At 45.9% G+C, this 24,592-nt stretch overlaps 1 protein-coding gene across 4 annotated transcripts in view; it reads right to left on the reverse strand.

The window, feature by feature from the left end:
- The window catches only part of EDD1 (glycine-tRNA ligase), a 199,000-nt gene that overhangs the window by 23,529 nt on the left and 150,879 nt on the right, over positions 1-24,592 (reverse strand). For all 4 annotated transcript variants that reach the window (XM_086812812.1, XM_086812814.1, XM_086812813.1 and 1 more), the window contains exons 26-28: positions 18,243-18,336; positions 17,934-18,152; positions 17,663-17,757 (exon numbers count right to left, since the gene is read on the reverse strand). In XM_086812812.1, coding sequence (XP_086668938.1) covers positions 17,663-17,757; positions 17,934-18,152; positions 18,243-18,336 — 408 coding nt within the window. The remainder of the gene's footprint in view (positions 1-17,662; positions 17,758-17,933; positions 18,153-18,242; positions 18,337-24,592) is intronic.

Consider the following 24,592-nt stretch of genomic DNA (forward strand, 5'->3'; position numbering starts at 1 on the left):
GCTGGAACTAGCCCTTGTTCTACCTGTGAGTGGAGCTGCAAGTTTGCTTTCTTGCAAAGTTTTCAGCAACCATCTTGGCACTGACTTGGCTGTGTCTATGGCTGTTTGCTCTTCCCTGACAAGATCTTCCACTTCTTGCACAGAAGGGGGCTGAATGGCTGGCTGGTCCACATGTTCTACATGTGGATTTTCTTGTGTAGGGGCTGGCTGATCTGAATCCCCCCTAATTGCAATGGGTAAAAGTCCATCAAACATGTCCTGTATGCCTGTATCATTGCTTTTATACAAGCTGACCATGGGCTGTTCTGAATTTTCAGCAAATACCACATCTCTACTCACAAAAATCCTTCGTGTAGTTGGATTATAAAGACGGTATCCTTTGCTTTCATTGCTATAGCCCACAAAAATGCATTTAATTGCTTTGTCATCAAGCTTTGTTCGGAGTTGTTCTGGCACATGTGCATATGCCAAACACCCAAATGTACGCATATAATCCACTGTTGGCTTTCGGCTATACCAAGCCTCAAATGGTGTTATGGTTTTCAAAGCTTTTGTTGGACACCTGTTCAACACATGAGTTGCACACATTATAGCTTCCATCCAAAATTTGTGAGGCAACTTTTGTGCTTTCACCATGCATCTTGCCATTTCCATGAGAGATCTATTTTTCCTCTCAGCTACACCATTCTGCTGCGGTGTATAAGGCACAGTACATTGGTGTTTGATGCCCTTTTGAAGCATATAATCCTTGAATGCATTTGACATGTATTCTCCACCTCTATCTGAGCGAAGTGTTTGGACTTTACATGCACACATATTTTCAGCCATTGCTACAAAGTGTCGAAAGCATGTAAACACATCTTCTTTTGCTTTCAAAGGGTAAGCCCAAGCAAACCTGGAGTAGTCATCAATGAATGTGACAAAGTAAAGATGCCCCCCTATGGATGGTGTCCGCATTGGACCACATACATCACTATGTATGAGCTGTAATTTATTTTCAGCTCTAACAGCTCCATCTTTGGGGAATGGTTTTCGTTGCATCTTTCCCAAAATACACCCCTCACATACATGTCTTGGCGGAGACTCAAGAGGCGGCATATTATCAACCATATGATGCTTCTGCAAAAGCATCAAACTCTGAAAATTTACATCCCCAAAACGAGCATGCATAGCTCTGCATCATGCATAGCAGGAGTGTGGGCAGCCACTGTATTTGCATCATAAGTGCGCTTGTCATAGCTGTCCAGCTTATACAAGCCTTTGTATCGTGTTCCAGAAGTGACTATTTCATAACCCTTTGATGGGTCTTTTACCAAACACTTCCCATCTTCAAATTCAACCTTTAAACCTTGGTCGTTTATGGCTGAGACGGAGAGCAGATTTTTCTTTATTCCTGGAACATACAATACATTTTTCATACATATATTGGCACCATTGGCTGCAATAAGTATGACATTTCCAATTCCCTTTACTGGATATGTGGTATGATCTGCACATGATACAGTGCGGCCATTTGAAGCATAAACCAAGTGCTGAAATACATCTTTGCATGAAGTGATGTGGCTCGAAGCACCACTATCAAAATACCATGATGCATTCTGTCTGTCAGATGCAATGCAAGACATATCAGTGTCTGAAGCACCTGGTGTGTCACTAGTGCATGTGACCAAAAAAGTGTACTCTTCCTGGATTACATTAGCTGATTGCTTTGCTTTGTCATCCGAAGAGTCTGCTACTGCATTGCCTGCTTCTTTCTTTTTCTCTTTTGCAATCCTTTTCCTACATTCACTGATGTAGTGTCCAGGCTTATGGCAGTAGTGACATTTGCCCTTCTTTTTGGGCTTGTTTGCATCCCCTTTGTCAGACTTTTCACCACTAGAAGAGGGCTGTCCATGACCAGCCTTGCTAGACTGTTGTCCCCCATGCTTAAAGCTCTTTGCTTTACCCTTATCCTTGGCTGTAAATGCCTTTTCTCCACCACGGTTGCTCGATATGTTTGCTCTTGTTTGCTCTTCCTGCAAGAGTAAACCCACGAGCTCTTCAAAAGTGACGGGATCACCACCTCCTCTCATTGAGAGGTTGAGAGAGGTGTGAAAACCCAAGTAGGAAGGCGGTAAAGAATGAAGAGTGTTGGTGACCATCTGTCTGTCTGGGATAACCTCATCAATGTTGAGCAATTGTTCCTGCAAATCTTTCACTTTGGTGAGATGATCTGCCATAGAGTCACCCTCATCCATAGAAAGAAGATCCAATTGCCTCTTCAAGTAGGCAACTCTTGCCTCGTTGCGTACCTGATACATTGCTTCCAATGTGTCCCATGCAAGCTTCGATGTCTTGCACGAACGAATGTGCGGAATAATAGTCCTTTTCACTGAAAGGGCTATCAATGACATGGCCTGTGCATCTCTAGAGTCCCATCTCTTCTGCTCTTGTGTGGGAGCAGGATCTACATCAGGAGCTCTTTGAGCACCTCCCCTTTGAGGCGTGGCTGGCTGAATGGTATGTGGGCGTGTGTCATCACCACACATGATGCCCCAAAGCCCTTTGGCTACCAGCAAATTACGGATCATAAAACTCCAGAGGGAGTAGTTAGATCCATCCAGCTTGTCCTCCTGGGTGAGCACACCAAATACATCCGTAGCATTTTGTGCCATGTCAACAAAATATATCTGCAAGCAAACCAAGCACCAATGTGCACTGCCAGGCAACCAAATGTCCTGTGCAAATGTATGCCTGCAAATCAAAGCAAGTGTGAACCTGCACCAAATTGTCCAATTACACTCAATGTGTATACATACGCGACAAATCGCAGCTGTAATGCCCAATTACATGCTCCAATCAGAAAATCCCCAATTTTTATGCACTCCAATCGCTTCAATGTGCATTTAATTTGCCAATTTCCTCAAAAACCCCAAATTTCTGCAAATGTAAGAGCTCCAATTTGCCAATTTTGACCTCAATTTTGAAAAACCCCCAAATTTTTACAAATAAGAGAGGTTCAATTTGCTGATTTTGACCTCAATTCCAAAAACCCCCAAATTTCATCTGCAATTTCATTGTCTGCAAAATCGGCATATGACCTGCACTGCAATGGCTGCAGATTTTGTATTTGACCTAGAAATTTGTACAGAAAAAATACCTCCAGGCAAGGGCAGCAGGCTTGGAGCAGACAACTTGAAAAAGAACCTGGCGATGGAGGAAGTCGTAGTCGTTGCAGGTGGCGAGCAGGCAGAATGTTGAGTCGTGCAGGCGGAATGTTAAGTAGTCAAGCGAGTGGGAGGTGTGCAGGTGTTGTGCGGGCAAGAAGCGCACTGCTGAGCGCTGGAGTCAGGTGCAGGAGAGCTGGAGTCGCTTGCAATGGCGGACCAGTAGAGGCAGCAGGTGTGGAAGATGCGCACGCAACTGCCAAGCCAGGCGCAGGCGAGGCGGCGCTGGAGACCCTGCGGCAGCGGAACGGACAGAACTGACGGGTTCGTAGCGCTGGGCGAGTCGACGGCGACGGAGGCCGAACGGGACGGAACGTCAGCACGAACGGGAGACGGTGACGGCAGGCGCGAACGGGCGTTGGGACGGCCAGCCTGCAGTCGCCGACGGACGGACAGCGGCTTCGACGGAAACCGAACGGGTGCTGGGCGCTGCTGGGCACGGTGGTGTCGGGCGAGCGAGTCGGCGAGTCGACCTGAATGGAACGGAACGTCGACGGAGCAGGCGGCTGGAACGGAACGGAGAGCCGTGGACGGAAGCGGCCGACCGGCGGGTTCTGTGACGGAGCGGAGGGGGGACTGGGCGGCGGCAGGAGCAGGCGCCGGCTGGAGTCGGCAGAACCGCCCGCGAGCTGGGCGGAGGTGGTGGGCTCCCCACTAGTGCCGCCCGATTGTGGTGGCTGGAGGGAGGAGCGTCGACGGAAACCTCTGACGGACGGCGACGGAAATTCGCAGTCGACGGAAAAACACAGCGTCGACGGAATTTTGCAGTTTTTTCCGCAGTTTCTGCACAGCCACCACTCCTGGGCCAGCTCCCAGCTCTGATACCAAATGTTGGGTGTTGGACTCACACACTCACACACACAAACCTGCACATTAGGGTTAGGTGCAGGGTAGAGAAGCTCACACACAGAAATGAGAGAGAGAGAGAGAGAGAGAGAGAGAGAGCCAAAAGTGTGGTATCCACAAAATGCAAGTCAACTCTTGCATGTGTGCCACATCCATATAATATAGAAGTACAAAATATTATATGTTAGAGTGTCCTTTCACACTTGATGTCCAAGGGGAAAAACCACATGGGAAAAAGTGCCCTTGGTTAAGCCCTGTTCACACATAGCACTACCATAAGTGAGCATATGCCTACAAAGAATATTTGGCTTTGTCAGATGGTCAAGTTTTGATCCACAAGAGCTAGCAAGATTATTGCACCCATTGAATGTTCTATGGGAGATTATTGTTATGGATTTTATCTTTGGATTGCCAAAGTCGAAGAAAGATGGTATATGGACCTCTTCAGGAAACCAAGAAGATCTACCATGTTTGTTATCGGTTGGACTTTCCAAGAGCATATGAGGATACATAATGCCTCCCTTGACAGTTTATTGAAACCATGTACAGGTTACCCTCCGAGGAGCCTGTTTTGGAGGATCCACTTGGGGTGGAACAGCCAAAACAGATTGAGTTTCATTCTGTGAGAATTACTCGCTACGGGATGCAAAATGGATGCCACAGAAGTACTTCAAGAACTATCTAGATATACTTCGAGCTTATGAGGAAGTGGTTGGTCCAAATGTATTTGAAGTACAGATATGGACGTCTTGCGATCAAGACAGATTCAAGAGGGAGGGAGGTGCCTCTAGCCCTCTTCATTGCATATATATTGGACTCGAATTGATCATTATTCTAGTTATATAATGATTATTTGGACATCCTCTAGTTTGGATGGCAACGATGCCCGATAGCCCAAGGAGAGAGATTTGTATATGGGATAAAACGATGCCGGATGACCCATAGGACGGCAACGATGCCAGAACAAGATTTCTATATGGGAGGCAACGATGCCAGATGATCCATTGAAAGGCATTGATGCTAGATACCTTCGACTTCATAGTTGGGAGGTCATTGCGACCAGATGGCCCACATGACTGTATTGGATTTCATAGTCAAGCGGTCAATGCGACCAGATGGCCCAGATGACTATTGATGAACTCTCGGGCGGTCTTGATGACCAGATGGCCTTGAGCAAATTCTCAGATGGTCCTAGTGACTAGATGGCCTTGAGCGAATTCTCGGGCGGTCTTAGTGACTAGATGGCCTTGAGTGAATTCTTGGGTGATCCTAGTGACCAAATGGCCTTGAGCAAACTCTCGAGCGGTCTCAATGACCAGATGGCCTTGAGCGATCGTCGGAGCGGTGTCCCTCGGGAGCTATATAGCTCAGCATGGTTTCCGATGAAACCAGACAGGACAATCCATGAACAGGAGGATCATTACTTGTGCATTGCATACTGATGTATGTTTGAATTTCTTTGACTTTGTGTGCTGTTTTTGATGTGTGGACAATGCTTGGATTTATGGCATGTGATAGTCCACTCGGCTCCAGACTACCTAGCTAGTACCTGGAGTACCCAGTAGACGCAAATGATGCATACGTGTTTGTTGACTAGCTTCTGTCTAGTTTTTGCAAAGGGTAAGTATGCATTTATTATATCTAACACATGTGACAGGCCCTAAAGAAGTACCATCAAGAACAAAGACATTGGTCAAAGATAAGGCATACAGATGTTCCCAGATGAGCAGATAACACTACAAATATGGGGAAAGACCAAATGCACAAGCTCACCTGATAGGGCTAGTACTAGGAAATATTTGAAACATATGGATGTGCTTGTAACACTTGTAGTCTGCATTGAGGACAACTGCGATATAAGAGGGAGGGATGTAACTATTTGGCCCTCCTAGCTCTTTTTCACATAATGGAACTTATGCCTGGACACATGGATAGATTGATGAAAGCATGGAAACAGGGTTCACAGGAAAAAGCAATAGTTTTGGTCAAAAGTAGGGAAAAGCAGAAACTAAGTTGACCGTGAGCCAAGGGCACCTTTGGAAAGAGGAGACTAAGCCGAATCAAAAAGCTAAAAGCCGCTTTTTCAAAAAGCAACTCCAGAACCAAAAAGCAAGGCCCTAAAGCTAGAAAAGCAAAATCAAGAACTTTAGCCATATTTGATTATTATTAAAATATTTTAAACAAAAAAGACGAGCAAAGCATGGCAAAAAGCAGGGACCCCCTTCAAGTATAAAAGAAGCATGTATCCCTTTTGACAATATAGATCAATTCGGTGGAGATCAACTCTTTGAAGATCAACTTTGTGGACAGTAAAAGGATTATCTCCATCATCCTCTTCAACTACACCGCCGCCCTCGGGTCACCGCCTTGTGCCGCAGTTGCGCCTTGGTGCCATCTCCTTGAAACACCACCACTGGTGGTACAACTGCCTTGTAGAGCCGCCACCGCTCGTGGTACAGCTGCCCTGTAGCACTGCCACAACTGGTGGTACAGCCGCCCTGCAACGCCGCCGCTGCCTTGTTGCGCTGTTGTTTTCCCTGTAGCACTGCCGGCTCCACCACCGCGTTTTACTACAACGCCAATTTCACCTGCCTCCACCACCTAGCAGCGCTTGTTCCGCCCACCTGCTGCCCCCACGTGCCGCGCCGTCTGCTGCCTATGAGCACCACCGCTTGTGCCTCCCTGAGCACCATTGCCTACCGCCCACCTGCTGACTCCACGTGCTGTGCCGTCTGCTGCCTATGAGCACCACCGCTTGTGCCTCCCTGAGTACCACTGCCTAGTAACTCCTCCGCCATTTGTATACCGCCTTCATCAACCGGATCAATGCTATTTTAGGTATCTAAAACTTTGCCATTTACACATACATCACTTGTGTTCCTCGCATGCGATCTTAGTTACATTGGACTTGGAATTTGGATCTAGACTTGGATTTGGATTTTGGATCTCGTACTAGTTCGGTGAGGGATACTTGTGGGTCATCGTCCATGGTGTGCTCCGCATCAGAGATCTTGTGCCTAGACATCGACATCCACTTGGATATCCTACATTGGCATATCTGTTTGTTTTGTATTCACTGATTGTATGGATCCTGGCCCGTGGATTGTTCCTAAATAAATTCCTAAAAGGGAGTAAGGCATGTTTCCCGCTCAGTGTGGTGTACTCTGTAAGATCCCTATTCCCTTCTCTCTCCCCCCTCTCTCTATATCTTTATCTCTTGGACACGTGGTTGAATCTGTCACGACACGCCCCACTGGGCTTACACTCTGTCAGATCTAGATGATCGTCAGGCTATGTTTGAGGCCTGTTCATGGGATGTTTTGGGGAATGTTTGATAGCTCTTTGAACTTAATTGATCTTCCTGAAAAATTGTGGGAAAATCCGATGTTTCACATACCCACACCTTGGTTATTTTGTAAAAGGCTTCTATCTCAATAAAGAAGTACCTACAAGGGGCTGACCGTTCCGGCTCAGTGCGGTGTTTATTCATAGTTCTTGTGGTTTCCTGCTATGTGTTCTCTATCTAAATGCTTGGAGAGTTCTGTCCTTCTGTTCCGGGTCTGCACGGATTGTGACATCCACCAATGGGCAGCCGAGCCCTTTCGAAACGTGCGTACATGGCGAATCTTGGATTTCTCAGAGAATTCCTCATCATTGAAGGCAATGCCAAGCTGTGCTATAAAAGCCATTGCCTAATCACCATGATAGGCTTAAAACTTTACGAATTCGTCACCTACATTAAAATCTTTAAGCTTCTTGGCAGGGTGACCCTCATTTTCCAGCTTTCTCTTCCCCTTATCCAATGGGGAAGCAGTAGGTGCATGCATCAGACCTTGACGAGAAACATGCGGCACAGAGGCATGTGCTCTATGCAAAGATGACCATCACAAAGGCGGCTTGTATTCACATAAGGATCCCTGTATGAGACTCGTTCACCATGGGCATGAGTGGCACATGATACATAATCAGCTTTGGTTGTCCCAACATTATGCACAACTTCCAGCCCATGACCGGGCTCATCTCTAGCCAATTCCATAGGCAAAGCGTGGCGGCTTCTAACGTGTCTATCACTTTCCCCATGGGGAGCATGCATCACATGTACATTAACATCCTCTTTGCCACTCTCTTTGTCATATACATCCTTTTCTTTTGTCCACATATGTGGGGTGGAGGCTTGCTTGGAAGTCACGGAAACCTGATCTTTGTGCACACCTGCGAGACATAGCATTACCTGTCTCCCCATGCGGTGGTTCTTTCACACAAAGTTCCCTTGCATTGCCTTTCACCAAACCTCCAGTTCGTATAAGGTAGTTGAGGGCTACCTCTCGGGGATTCATATATATACCTGGATGAATCCAGGAACAAGCCCAAATTCACCTTTTAGGAACGTGCATGTTATATACTCATGGTAGTCAACCCACAAGACTATATAACTATCAACTCCATTATGCATAGTATGGACTAGATACTACAACATCCCCACTAACGTCATCAGTGCCCAATAGTGGGTCAACATATGCTCTCACACACGCACTCCACACACACACACACACACACACACACACACACGAGCATATATTCATACAAAGCCCTTCGTATTGAGTTTCTGTCAAACCTCCGGAGATGCATACCCAATTCCTTCACCATAGATCCATAGTGTGTGCCTGTCATGTGCACAGTCTGTATCTACCGTGTGCTACACGCAAGCAAGACTAGCTTCGAGGTTTGGGGAAGCTTGGAGCTAGGCAGGCTGATTGACGAGCTGAGTTAGGGATAGACTAACGGGCGGGCACCCAAGTATGGACGGGCGGGCACCCAAGTGTGGACGCCCGATGCCCGGCCAAGAGCCTATAAAAGGGTGGCCAAGGTTAGTCATTAGGATATAGAGAGTCTCGCGAGTTTGTGAGAGCTCTATGGTCTTGGAGCCTGGATCTAGTGCAGACGTGCACCTGCTTTACGCAGCCGAGGTCGACAGCAATCTCGACGCCCGCAAGGGCAGCTTTGTGGCGGTATGGGACGTTGCGAGGAGGAGATTGGTCGGTACGTCAACCTAGTTAGCTCAGCTCGTGGCTCGGTGGGGACAGCCAAGACTGTGGGCTTGCCCACGGCTGTCATGGTTGGGAGGTGAGTCCGGCCTGCACCCCCTTGTTGGTTGTTTGTTTGCAGGTTTAGAGTCTCGTACCAGGAATGATCACGAGGAGATCCGGTGGGGATTTGACAGTGGTATCAGAGCATGCCTCGTGAACGAGCAAGTCGGTAGGTAGAGAAGATGAGGTCGAAGAAAGGTATGTGTTCAAAAAGCTTGCTGTTTTTTCTGTGCATACTGCTGTTTTCAGATTCAGTATGTGCTTTTTTTCATCAAAGAAACCCATGATGATGGAGATGGTAGTCTAAGAAGGGTTGTTTGCTTTGCAAAGAAGAGGAAAGATGGCTTTGAACTGTATAAACAGTTTCAGCAGAGAGAAAACAGAAAACAAAAAGCACGTTTGCTTTTGGCTCGAGTAAGTGAGAGAGAGAGAGAGAGGAGGTCGCCAGCTGTGTTGTTTAGCACTTGTATGCGCAGCCAGGGTGGGTACTCTTATGCAGTCGCTGGCAGGCTAATTAGCATGATCCGGCGCACGTGTCCAGGCGCTGGTGTGCAGGCTCGCAGGCGCACCTATGAGGTGCACTCGGCCAAGTATACGCATACGCACACAAACGTGTGCAAGACCAGTGCGCAGGTGACACACCAGCCAGGCGGATGCAGGAGTGTACTCGGGCATTCGACAGGTTCCCCTCGTGCGCAGGCACGCTGAAAGCGGCGCACATGGGGGTACGCGGACGGGCGGGCAGCCAAGCCTATGCGTAGGCGGAAAAGCACGTGCGCAGGCGACGGCACCAGGTCCATACTCGCAGTCCGACGGTGGCCGGAGGGTGGCGATGGATTTAGCGAAAAGCAACGTAGCAAGGAGTTTTTTTTTCTCTTATTTCGTTTTTTTTCCTAAACCTTAGTAAAAGGTTTAAAAAACCTACTTAATGCTTAAAGGTGTTTTTTTTAAGACAACAGAATATATATATATATATATATTGCCCAAAAAAAAACACACACACACAAAAAAGCAAAAGCTAAAGATAGCTTTTGGGGATTTTTAGCTTTTGGGGAAACCTTTATAAACCCCTTAAGTGGGGTTCTTGCCACTTATCTCTCAAGTTTTCGAGCTCTCAAGCTCTCAAGTTCACTCGCACTTTTACTGTGCAAAGATCGAATTTTCTCTCCACTTGTCCTCTTCACGATGTCGACCCAAGAATCGGAGTTGGCGCCCCTTGTTGAACGCGAAGGCTTGCCGGCTACGAAAGATACCGATGCCGATCTTTTTGACGATTATGTGTCAAAATCAGATTTCCAAGAGTTCAAAGTAGCTCTCGAAGCTTCTTCGTTGGAACGTCAGGCACAAACCGCAGCCCAGATGCAAGCTTTGCAAAACTCCATCGCTCTCTTGACCACTACCCTCTCTACTCTAGAGGCCCCAACATTACTCCGGAACAAAAGCAGCGTACCAAGGAGATCGTGGACACTTGGCTACATAAGTGGCAAGTTCACTTTCAGTTTCATCCATATGATGATGGGAAAAAGATCCAGTTAGCAGCAGGTTTCCTCTCCGGCAAAGCTTTGCTTTGGTGAAAGGAACTCAACCCTAAGCCAACAACTTGGGCACAATTCGAAGACGTCTTCAACAAAGAATTCCTCAAGAAAGAGGATGATTATGATGTTGTTGCCCAGTTTTCAGCTTTGACCATGACCTCGCAGCACCTCACTTATGAGGTCTACCTCCAGAAGTTTAGGGACTTGCAGATGAAAGCTACAAAGATGGATTCCACTACTCTTTTGGGGTTCTTCGTAGCTGGTTTACCAGACTCATACCGTTTACAGGTTAAAAATAACAAATGCAAAACATTGGACGAAGCCATTCATTCAGCTCGTATCTATTGTAATACAATGGTCTCTTCCAAGTCGAAACCCGTTACCGAGCAGGGAAACAAGCATAAACGAAAGTTCTCCGCACCTATGGCTAACACGACAGAAGGAAAGTCTTCGGGCCAACCTTCGAAGAATTCAAATTCGACACCAGCGAAGAAGAAACGACTCCTTAAGGCTTTAAAGCTCAAGAAGGAAGGACGTTGTTTTATCTGCGAAGAAAAAGGACACATGCGTAACGAGTGCCCGAAGCAAAAGGGTGCAAAGACGAACACAGGACCCTAGCCAAAGGCAGCTAACCAGTTGTCTTTGACAGGTACGTCGATTAATGTACTTTCTTGCCCTAGTACTTGTTCTGATTGTCTGTTCAACTCTAAAGTATTTGGCTTGCATGATCTTCTCCGCGTTTATGGAGAAGTGAATGGCCGTAAGATTCACATTCTTCTAGACCCTGGCAGCTCACACAACTTTGTTCACTACAAACTTGTGCAGAAATTGAGTCTTGATACGACACCCAGCAATCATACCTATGAGGTACGCCTACCTGTGGGAAGGCAAGTATGGGATCGAAAGGTGGAGATGCTTCCAATCCAGATTCAGGACTACAAAGATACTCTGGAATGCTATGTTATGCACCTAGAAAATGTAGACTTGTTATTAGGGATTGAGTGGTTTAAGACTCTTCAAGTCCAGATAGATTGGTCTAGTCATTTTTTCTTTTCACCATAGGGACACCCAGTATAGTATTTTAGGTGATTGTATTTATCCTTCTCAGGAACCTCTTGTGATTTTGGAAATATAATGGATTCTTCTTTGTATACCGCTTTCCATTGTGTATTGATTCCACTTTCTTCATTTCTCATACCTTCCATGGATGTCAATGAATTAAGTGTGTTTGAAAGCAAAGAATTACAGAAGATACTTGATTCGTTTCAAGACGTATTTCCTAAGGAACTGCCATCGGGTTTACCACCTGAACGGGCATTAGATCATCGTATTGACTTGATCCCTGGTGCTCACCCTGTCAGAATTCCACCTTACAGGATGAGCCAAGCTGAGGAAGATGAGTTGGCTAAACAACTCGAAGATTATTTAAGGATGGGCCAGATCCGTCCAAGTAAATCACCTTGGGGTGCACCTGTGTTGCTTAGGAGAAAGAAGGACAACACCTGGAAAATGTGTAAAGATTATAAGAGATTGAACAAGCTGACCATTAAGAACCGTTATCCTCTTCCTAGATCAAATGACTTGATTGACCGGTTAGCAAGAGCGAAATATTTCACGAAGATAGATTTACGTACTGGCTACACCAGATACGTATTCATGAAAGGCATGTTGAAAGAACCGCATTTCGGACTAGGTATGGCCATTACGAGTTCCTCGTATTACCTTTTGGGTTAACCAATGCTCCAGCCACTTTCCAGCAAATGATGAACGATCTTTTTCGTGAACATTTGGGAAAATTTGTGGTGGTGTTCCTAGATGATATTTTGATATATAGTCGTACTCTTGAGGATCATGTTAGACACCTCACGATTGTCTTATCTATTTTAAGACAGAATCGACTATATGCTAAATTAAGTAAATGTGAGTTCTTTATGACCGACATCATTTACTTGGGACACAAGATCACTCGAGATGAATTGAGCATTGACTATGACCGAGTTCAAAAGGTTCTGGACTGGCCTATACCGTGAACAGTGAAAAACTTCGTTCTTTTCTCAATTTTGTTGTTTTTCTTCGGAAATCTGTGCGGGAGTACTCTCATCTCACACTACCGATGACCGACTTATTGAAAGGTCGTGGACGTAAGTCAAATCAGCCTATCACTTGGAATAGCGATTTGGATATGGCCTTCAGACTTTTTAAAGATAAAGTCAAGGAAGCACCTATCTTAGCATTACCTGATCCTAGTCGGCCTTATGTTCTTGAAACTGATGCCAGTGACTATGCTATCCGGGCTACTCTATTTCAAGATGGTAGACCGTTTGCTTTTGAAAGTAAAAAGCTAGACGACACTCAATCTCGTTGGCCAACCCTTGAGAAAGAGCTTTATGCTATGATTCATGCTCTCAAGGTTTGGAGACATTATTTATATGGCTCCAAGTTTGTGGTATTGACTGATCATGAGTCAATCAAGTATGTGTGTGATGCGGATGATTTGAGAGGAAGGAAAGCTCGTTGGGCTGAGTTAATGCAAGATTTTGATTTTGAGATCCGTTATCGGAAAGGGTCCATCAATAATGTTGCAGATGCGCTTAGTCGAATTCGAGAGGTGAATACTTTGTCGTTCACCGCGATTTCTACTGACTTATTTCAGTCATTGAGAGGGCTTTGCAGGACTGATAGTTATTTTGGTCCATTTTGGCAGAAGATCCAGGACGGGAGATCATTGATTGACCAAGACTCAATGACTGAGCAGTCTACCACTCAGGCTACAGGAGGCCAGTGGATAATTCGGAATGGCTTACTATTCCGTAATGACAAAATTTGTGTACCACAGATCCCGAACATTAGGACACTATCGCTAGTGAAACACACTTTTTATTGGCCAAAGATGAAAGGGTATGTAGAAGATTATGTTCTCAAGTGTCAGATTTGTCAGGCAAATAAAGTTGAACGCTTTAGACAGGCTGGGTTGTTGCATCCTTTGCAAATCCCAGGTAATAAATGGGAAAGTATTTCCATGGATTTTGTTACCGGATTGCCAAGAACACATCAAGGCCACGATTCTATTTGGGTTGTGGTAGATCGCTTGACAAAAATGGCTAGATTTTTACCGACCCGGAAGACTATTACAACTAGCAATTAGCACGGCAGTTTATCGAGCAATTGTTTAGACTGTACGGGTTACCGCATGACATAGTCAATGATAGGGACTCTAAGTTTACGAGTGATTTTTGGAAACTTGTTTTTGAGAAGTTGGAAACAACTTTGAATTTGAGTTCCTCTCACATCCTCAATCTGATGGCCAGACTGAAAGAGTGAATCAGATTTTGGATGATATGCTTCAAGCATATGTATCCAAAAGACAGAGTTCATGGGAGGATTATCTTCCTATATAAGAATTTGCATATAACAGTACTAAGCATACGAGTACAGGTTTTAGTCCTTTCATGCTTATGTACGGTTTTCAACCTAGATCACCTGTTACAGTAGGATTCTCAGAACTTCAGCATGATGCAACACATAATTTTTTGCAAGATATGCAGGAAATAATACAAGTTGCGAAGGAATCTATTAGAAGTGCTCAAGACCGAGACAGATTTTATTCTAATAGACATCGTTCACCCAGAGAGTTCTCTGAAGGAACGATGGTATATTTGCGAGTTCCGAAAGATTCCGAGACTTTACGGACAGGTCGATCTCCAAAATTATCCCCTAGATACTGTGGACCATTTCGTATTACACGAAGGATTGGTTCAGTTGCATATGAATTGGATTTGCCTTCTCATGTGAAAGTTCATCCTGTATTTCACTTCAGTAGACTTAAGGAAGTACTGGGTGGAACAGATCAGTTAGTTACTCCTCAAGAAATCATAGATGTCGAGGACATGACATTTGTTCCGCACGAACCTGAAAAGATTCTTGGATTTCGTGAAAGAAGATTGTGTAATACGCTTATCACGGAATACAAGATCAAGTGGAAGGATTGTGTTGAGGAGGCCGCTACATGGGAGACATTGACTACTCTTCAGAGAGATTACCCTGGATTTTTAGTGAGCTCAGGAGTGAGCTCTTAGAGGAAGGGGAGTATGTCATGTGCACAGTCTGTATCTACCGTGTGCTACACGCAAGCAAGACTAACTTCGAGGTTTGGGGAAGCTTGGAGCTAGGCAGGCTGATTGACGAGCTGAGTTAGGGATAGACTAACCGGCGGGCACCCAAGTATGGACGGGCGGGCGCCCAAGTGTGGACGCGCGATGACCGGCCAAGAGCCTATAAAAGGGTGGCCAAGGTTAGTCATTAGGATATAGAGAGTCTCGCGAGTTTGTGAGAGCTCTATGGTCTTGGAGCCTGGATCTAGTGCAGATGTGCACTTGCTTTATGCAGCCGAGGCCGGCAGCAATCTCGAGGCCCGCGAGGGCAGCTTCGTGGCGGTATGGGACGTTGCAAGGAGGAGATTGGTCGGTACGTCAACCTAGTTAGCTCAGCTCGTGGCTCGGTAGGGACAGCCAAGACTGTGGGCTTGCCCACGGCTGTGATGGTTGGGAGGTGAGTCAGGCCTGCACCCCCTTGTTGTTTGTTTGTTTGCAAGTTTAGAGTCTCGTACCAGGAATGATCACGAGGAGATCCAGTGGGGATTTGACAGTGCCACCATAGACTCGGCCCTTGTGGCCTCCATAAGCTTGTGAACTTGCACGTTATCAAAAAGCATCTTAAACTCTTCTTCCCTCGCATAAAATTGCCTTTTGACATGCTCAATCTCTGCTTTCAATACATTTGGGTCATCCTCTTGCATCTTCTCTTTACCTCGAGAAGGCTGTCCCACATTTATTTGCTCCTCTATATAACCTGCATGCATATGCTTATTACCCAAAGCTTTAGAACCATGAGTACCACTTGCTTGGCCATGTGAACTAGCCCCTTGACCACTTTGTGCATGGCTGTCCATAGTGTTCGTCGGCTGTGAACACGGAGCCCAAAGCCCAATCGAACATTTCCCCACTGAGAAGAGGGAAGCAACTATGCTTTGATACCACTGAAACTACACGGCTAGGTGTGAACGTCCTTGGGCACTGTCTCGTGAACAATACGCACATCACACTTAATATGTAAAAGCCACATTGCACATAACAACTGAATGATATATCATTGCACATGATTATATGCAAAAGAGACAAGCACTGCACAATACACCATCACTTGGGCCGTGAAAGCCCCCTCCCCCCCCCCTCTCCCTCTCAATATTGAAGTATATTTTTGTAGTATTTAAATTTGTACAAAGTTCCAAGGGCTTGCCAACCAGGTCATCCAAGGCAATGCAAGTATCAAGACAAGTTACCCAAACAAAAGTATGTCGGAGTAGTTTGTCGATGCCGAACTCGTCGAATGGGTCTAAATAGCCTGACCACTAGCCTCATACACCTGGAGGGAAGTGAACAAAACTGTCGTTCCGAGACCACGCACAAATAGGCGCTCTCGTACTAGAGCCTGACTCACACCCTCACCGAGATCGTGGTTCAAGCCTCCCTTGTACGAGTACATTGGTACGCGGTGTCAATAGTAGCCTGTAGGTACTCAAACAAGATCTCATACCGTGATGCCTAGAACCAGGGCTTCTTCGTGGGCGAAGATGTCAGCCAAGGAAAATTTGGGGGTGTGGGAATGAAGTCAAAGCAAAGGTTGCGTGCATGGAAGCACTTTGGAGGGTCCTGCAATGTCCAGGGTTTCCAGGCGATGGGTCGTACCATGGCTCAAGCTTGCGCTTGCCATGATCCTCCCATCGAGAGATGTACTTGGAGGGTTGGCGTTGACGAGGTTAGTTGCAGGTGCATGTGTGTGTGGATGCCCATATTGAAATATGTAGGTGACGTGCATGGGCAATGAGCAGAAGGTGGACCCTTGTGGTGTACTCCTCCAACTCGAAGATTTCTCCAACTCAATTCCTTTCTTCAACTCTCTCTACTGCTTTCCTCGACATTTACTCGATATTCCCTTTCTTGGGGAGTCAAGATCATTAGATTGTTTATGCATGGCAGCTGGCTTTGCTCATAGCTGCAATGGAGTGAGGTGGCCTCTACGGCTCAAGGGATTTGGCATTAGCGGACAAAGAGATGGCTTGGTCCAAGTGGGATCATGGGAGGTTCATGGTGATTAGAGCAGGATCCAGGCGATGGCTCCTACCATGGGCTACGCTTGCGACCGTCATGGTCCCCACCATCTAGAAATGTACCTGGACAACTGTCGATGATGAGGCTTAGTAAAGGTGCGTGAAAGAGTGGTGTCTATGTGTCTATTACACTCCCACAAAAAAAAGAAACTGCAGAACAAGAAGCTTGTCATTGCCATGGAGTGTTGTCTGCTCTAATACAAATTGTCAAGCCCTCACTCAAAAACTCTAACCACCCAATCATATATACCAGTGACCTCCAGGTGTCCAATGTGACCATGACCAGTCACACCTAGTCACGTGCCCTCTGTGTCCATCTGGGCTCCCATGCTATACATCATTGAGTCCCTTGGCGCATCACGGCCACCACACTTAATACAATAAGCAGTGATGTGTAATTCTAGACAGCCATGTACATGCTTTCAAGCACCAAGCTCATAATAGAGGGCGAGGAAGCGCCACAAGGCAAGGAGCATTTCTGGATGGAGCTAAAAACATCCAGTTTCACAAATTTGATGGTTCAGCCAACCAATAATGACACGGTCTTCTCTTTTAACCACCATCATGGATTTGAATTCAGTGAAGAGGAGTGCATGTACCTGAAGGACACCACTAGCCATTAATGGATGGCTTTAAAATATAGAGGGAGAAACTCCTACAACCAGAACAGGGTTTAAAGCCATTTATGGATGGCTTTAAAATATAGAGGGAGAAACTCCTACAACCAGAACAGGGTTTTAAGCTCTCTTCAAGAACGGCACATCCTAAATGTTACAATTTGTTGTCAGACTGCAAAGAGTTACACAAACTGACAAGAAGCACCTGTCAGCAACAGCCAATAGTATTCCAGGATCTGAGGCTGGTAAGATATCCCCAGCATGGCGCGGAAGCACGCTCTCAAAAACGGCGTTGGCCACCTAAAACAAAAGTAAACATTCTATTCAGATCCAACTTAGGCATAGTTGACAATTATAAGCCAAGTGACAAACACTATAAGGCAAGTGATACACACGTATAGTCAAGCTTACATCTCTATTAAAACACAAGCTTAAAAAACCACAGCATAGGGAGTACTAAGGTGACATCTACTCACCACTGCTGACTGACCTTCTCGCAAAGCGTAGTGTTTACCCATAGTCCCTGCAAGAGATGTAAACTCCGTGACAACAGCAGTGGCCAAATCTGCAGTGGCTAGAGGTACTGCATAATGAGCTACTGCAATGCTCTCACTGTCCAAACCCATCACTTTACCAAGCTCTGAGATCATCTTTTCAACTCTAAAGCTTTTATCCAGCATGGTACCTAGCTTCTCCTGAACATGGAAAAAAGTTCTCAGCGCAAAGTAGGGTTCATAACTCATAACCGATGTAGGCCTTGAAACTGCCTAGAAGAACCGCCTCACCTGAAAAAGAATACCCTTCAGCTGTGTACGAAAATCTGCTAAAGGCTTTGAAATATCTGAATGATAGAAAAACTTTGCATCTTCATACCTAGCCCTACAACAGCACAGTTTTCATATTAAACAACGTGAATAAATGCAAACTTGGTTTGGCATTGCACAATCTACTGCAACACACTCTTTTAAGACAGGCAGGCACTAAGATCACTGTTAGCTTCAGTATACAATGGCAAAAATCCTGCTCAGACCGAGTCTCAAACACATCTTCAGTCCCATATTTGGGACCAGATAGTCCTGAAAAGTGGTCATCGCAGTCAGGGAAAGATGAAAAGACAAATTGTGCCCACATTCAGCTACATGGGTGGCAGCTTGACATGAATGATAAGACAGAACACAATGCTCACAGCTACATGTGTGAAGTCCTCCCCCTTTCTCTCCTTCTCTTCAAAGGCATCCTCCCTCTTCCCACTTGTCTCCTCCCTCTGTTTCTTCCCCCCCCCTTGCTCAGCCTCCCCCATCCATTCCCGGTGCTCTCCTACCGCCCCCTGACCCCCTCCAGAGTCTTCAGCCTGGACCGGCAGGGCAGCCAATTCACCAGTTCATGGACCCTATAAAGATGACTATTGCAGCCCCCCAAGGCCCCCCTCCCCCAAAAAAAAAACAAAAAACAAAACAAAACAAAACCATCATGGGGGCACCTGTTGACTATGACCTCCTCAGATGTCTTCTGTTGAGGCCGGCAAGTTCTCGGAGATGGTGGTGTCACTCCATGTTTGTGTGGTCTTCCACCATAGACGAGGCAGTGGAGAGGCTCTCATGATATAGATAGCCTTGGATCTGAATGCGGAGTTTCCCAATGATAGGAGTTACATTAACCCCTTTACCAACAAAAGCAGCATCAGCATTCATTTGCATACCATAATCTAATACATTTAACCCAATAGCTGCGGCCATCTCTTGAGAGATGAAATTATATGTGGATGCATCATCAAAAAGGAAAAGAGCGGGCTGATCCTTCAACAAGGAGATTAAGCATAGAGGTGGCAGGCAAGGAATGCAAGAAGAGCTCAAGCACGGTGGTTCAAGTCGGCCTTTTTTCTAATCAGTCTCAACTTAGACTTCTCTGTGAAGTCTACATCACAACAGGCTATCTCAAATTGCCTGACAAATGAAAGAGCCTTCGTAGTATCCATCTTTCCATGGAAATTTTCAAACTTAATATCCTTCTCTCCCGATTTCAATTCTCGGGTCTTCTTCCTGCTGCGTGACCTGTCAGGAGAATCAAATATGTCTCTTACTCCAAGAACGAGAAAGCCTTCATGCTTGTAGTATTCTCGTTTCCAAGAGGCATGACGAGAATCAGAGGAGGCATCATCGTACTCCTTAGAGTTTGCATTAGTGGCATGATGAGACATATTCTTCTTCATCTCTCCCTTGTCCCGCAAGAAAGACATGGCCAATTCCTTGGGATTCTCGTATCCCAACTGGGTAGCTATGGCCTCGAAAAACTCGCCATCTCTATTGCTCTTTCTCTTAGATTGCAAAACCCTCTCTACATTGGGATCTTCTTGTATGGCCCTCAGTGTTGCAATCTCATCACGATATCGCCTAACCTGGCGTCTCAGAGTTTCCAATTCAAACAATACATCCGTAAGTGGTGCGGCAAGTGGTGTGTTATGTACATCCCTAGGCACCTCATCCTGCATCTGCCTATCGGGTGTATTCATCCCATGCTCATCATCACTCACATGTTGAGCCATGATTGCAGACCACAAATTTCTGCCAACACAATAATTTTCTATGCCCGGAACACTCTATCTACTACCCTCGAAAAGAGGATTCACCATAGACTAGAGAACCGAAGCTCTGATACCACTGTCACAAAACGTAAACATGTGCACAGAAAATCTTATCCCATACATAACATCATGGCATAATACATAGGCATCTAACAATACATATCATGCTCTGAAACCACTGAAACACCGATATGAAAAACCTGCACAAGACACATCACTAGGGGCTGAGGGTGGGCCATCACCCCCCCCCCCCCCCCCCCCCGGAGGTATCTTTATTACCAACAGAGTGTTCCAGTACAAGAGAACGGGTGCCAGAGAGTAAACACTCTACAAGTTGGCACTAGATACATCCAGAATATGATGAAAAGAAATAAAACAGTTGCCTGAGGCCTCAATCTCAGCCTTCCAAGAGTTCCTCGGACACAGCCATACTCTAGTACATGATCACACCCTCTAGCAGTAGTGCTGTCCCAAAAAACCAGCCACGAAAACCCTAGCTCTGGCCACTTGAAGGTTCCACCCTTAGAGCCACAGGCTTCACGCAAGTTTAGATCCTATTTGCCTTCGAATTCGTTGCGAAGAACTTGCTGAATTGGATTGAACAGCTCTGTTTTCAGCCCACAAACATGTTGTACAGGTCAACCCAAGAGATGAGATGGATGCCCTATTGTTTGCCTTGAACCTAGAGCCTTTGGAGCATCAAAAATCAGCCCTGAAATCTGTTGTACAGCAGTCTACCAGCCCTGTAAAGGAGCCAGAAGTAGTCGCCTGCTTTAAGAGAGAGAGAGAAAAGAACCACTTCTGTCTGTAGCAGCTATGGAAGCAAGCGATCAGCATTAAATCAGCCCTTGAAGGAATCAACCAGCCCAGGAGAAGCTGTCCAACATGCCAAACTAACACCTGTCAAGAACCCCCTAGTGTTCCACTCCAAAAACTGTTGAGAGTAGGCGCCTAGCTACTTTTTGGCTCCACCTCCCAAATTAGCAACTCGTGGAGTATGATGGCTGCCCACCTTGAATAATGACCAAGTTTCATTAAAGACTGGTGTGAACACTTTATAAACTGTCCGCCCAAACTTAAGTGTATGTGAACACTTTATAATTTGTCCGCCCAAATTTAAGTGTATGTGAACACTTGCACTCATAAACCTTAGTATAATAAAATATAAGCTGTAAATTCAGTTTGGGGTCACTTATCACCTGCAAAACACATAAGACCACTGCCTCAATCCCAAACAGGTGTGCACACACGCGTCCACCACAGGTGTCCAGGAGCCCATGACAATCACAAGCAAAAATACCAAGCATTGTCCAAGCAACTAAGACAAGTCATTCATGCATGTCACGATTGTGACTAACTCTCTTAATCTCTCCTTAATTACTCCTTAATCCCTCATTAACTGTAAAGACACCTGTGAAGGGTCACACCCTTACACATGGGTCACTATCAAAGGACATGTCTATTCAGGAGCCCATGACAATCACAAGCAAAAATACCAAGCATTGTCCAAGCAACTAAGACAAGTCATTCATGCATGTCACGATTGTGACTAACTCTCTTAATCTCTCCTTAATTACTCCTTAATCCCTCATTAACTGTAAAGACACCTGTGAAGGGTCACACCCTTACACATGGGTCACTATCAAAGGACATGTCTATTCATTAAAAGACACACCCCTAAGTCCAAAGGACATAACCATCGATTCAAAAGCCAACCCCTTCCCAGGGATGTGCCTCTTCATTTGTACCCTTTCAGCCTCTATTTAAGAAAGGCCCCTATCTCAATGCAATCATTCAGTCTTTTCATGCAATATTTGTCTTATGTTCATTAATTAAGTCTTAATCATGTTAATAAAGCTATAAAAGCTTTACAGTGGTATCAGAGCAAACTTTTTCCGCCCTGTGACATGCCCAAACCCTAACCCTAACCCTAAAATCAGTCCTAACCCTAACCCTAAAATCAGCCCGCCCAAACCCTAAAATTGGGTGTAGCAAGTGTTGAATGGAAGGGCAGGAGAGAATGCCCCATCAAATTCAGCCCCCAATTTCCAATTTTTCTTGATTAAGTTTGGGCCAGCCATATGTAGGACGCTCTTGAATAAAGGCAAGACAAAACAAACAAGCCTTCAGTCAGGAGGCTTACCTTTCAGCCGGTACCCGTTCATGGATAGGCACCCCTCCCATGAACAGTTGCATCCCTTCGTGGATCTCCCTCTAATCGGTTGCCGGCGATAAGCACATGACGACTTGTTGATTTTTTTATTAAAATAAAATAACAAACACACCTCAGAACCCCATTCAAAGGTTAGGATCCTACGGTTCTAGTTGCCACGTCTACAAACATTAAAAAAATAATAATACCCAAAACTCACCTTATGGGCCCCTACGAAACAGCGCCACCTGCGTGAGCAGTTTCAACATGCGCTCACCGCCATCCTGCACACGGGTCTACGCGCGACAGCGTGCAGCCGTCCCTCTTCTCCACGGATTTAGTAACAGTACCCCTCTTCATTGTTGGCTTCCTGTTGTCTGTGCCCGTATTTGGACCAACCACTTGCAGTTTGTTGCTGCTTCCTGTTGGATTGCCAGCCAACATCTTTTTGGTGCTTCTACTACAGCAACCACATTTATTATGGCAACCTCCTTCAGGTGTGATTTTTTCATTTTCTTGGGCATAAAAATCTCACATAATGTGGAGTTTTAAAATATCGAAAACCCACCACTTCATTCTTTTGCGGGCTCTCCACTCATCCGGGGCCAATATCACTTTTTACGGGTTCAAGAGCACCTCTCAGATCACGTGGACACACATTACCCTCTTCTACGATGGCTTATAGCTGAGGAAACCTATGATTTCAGCTATTTACAGGATACACCCTCCCAGTCCATAGTGCCCTCTCCTACCCGTGTTTCTCCACCGGTCTCAGCCCCTGTTCCAGTGAGTGTGCCTCCCTCTTTACAGCCCACTCATTATCGTATTCAGATAGCCACACCGACTTCTCACCTCTGAGAATTCGACATGTGGGTGATCCGTGTTCGTACTTCTGCACAGGATCTGGATCATTACTGTTTTATACTCAGGCGTCATCCTTATCTGGGCACTATCATTCTTAAGTGCAGCATCATTTTTCATGAATATTGCACCTATTCTAAGGACGTTTATTCATCTTCGTCCACGGTGCGCCCTTCTACACCTGAGTATACACCTTTGACACCACTACCTGCCCCTACCCCTGTACCTTCTTCTCGAGTAGCAGACTCTCGTGCGAGCCCCGTCCTAGAGGATCGTCCTTACTATACCGGATAGTCCATAGCCGCTTCACCAGTACGTAGCCTCTCCTCACGGGATTTCCAGATGCCGCACCCTCCAGCCGATGGTTCTTACTAGAGCCCAACTACGTCATCAACAACAGAAACCCCCAGAGCCTCGTCACCCTGAGGCTCTACAACAGCATCTTCTCGCATGGCAGAACCTGTTGACATACCGGCTCCTCCATAATGGCAGCCAGCTTTGCAACATCTTCAGCAGCAGTTCACAGATCCAGCAGCTCCACACGGATCGCCACTCCTACACAAGTTCCGTACCAGCAGCAGATGTTTCAGCAATAGTACCAACGGACACGGACGTCATTCTTTCCGAGGTAGAAGGCGACGACCTTAAAACTCTTTATCGTCTTTTACAAGCCAGTAAAACAAAGAAATTGGAAATTAAACCCCGTGAATCTTATGGTGGTCAGCGCAATAAGCGCATCTTAGACCAATGGCTCTACAAACTGCGGTTATACTTTGAGACCATGACCCTTTCTTATTCCAAAAAGGTGATTTTTGCGGTATCCCTCCTCAAAGATACTGCTTTATTATGGTGGCAACGATGACAGCACGCCGGAAAATGGGTTAAAACGTGCGAAAAATTCGTGCGGGTCCTCCTAAGCAGTTCATACCTACCAATGTGGATTTCCAAGCCCGTACTCGCTTACGCCATTTGGACCAAACTGGTTCCTTCGCCTCTTATATCTCCTAGTTCACCATCTTGACACTGGAGATTGACTCCTTGTCCCCAGCGTTGAAGGTCTTAACCCCACATTGCGTGCCGATGTTCAGAAATATAATCCTGTCGATCTTGCCGATGCCATACGATACGCCGAGCGCATTGCAGACATTAATTCTCGACATTCGGCCTCTTCCGGTCGAGTTAATGCCTGTCAGAAAGCCAATGGATCTCATATGAATTGAGATAGTCATAGAGAATCTTCTGGTACTTCTACCTCCCGGCCTAATCCCCAATGGAATAATTCTCGACACCCTCGCCGATTAGAAGGATCGTCCTCTATTCAGTCCCGACGTTCTCAGTCCTTCAAACCACGCAGTTCGGATCGTGGACAGGACCAAGGACGTGACCAATCTCGCAATCCTCGTCCTTCCACTGTTCCTTCAGGACGGGATCAACAAAAGACAGGATTGTGCACAATTTGCAATGGACCTCATCGTTGGTTTGAGTGCCCCAAAAGACCAACCCATCGACAGAATTCTAATGTTGAACCCTCCACTTCCGAG

This window comes from Cibotium barometz, chromosome 18, assembly GCF_041138505.1.
Source record: "Cibotium barometz isolate CiBa-2024 chromosome 18, ASM4113850v1, whole genome shotgun sequence".
In the NCBI taxonomy this organism is placed as follows: Eukaryota; Viridiplantae; Streptophyta; class Polypodiopsida; order Cyatheales; family Cibotiaceae; genus Cibotium; species Cibotium barometz.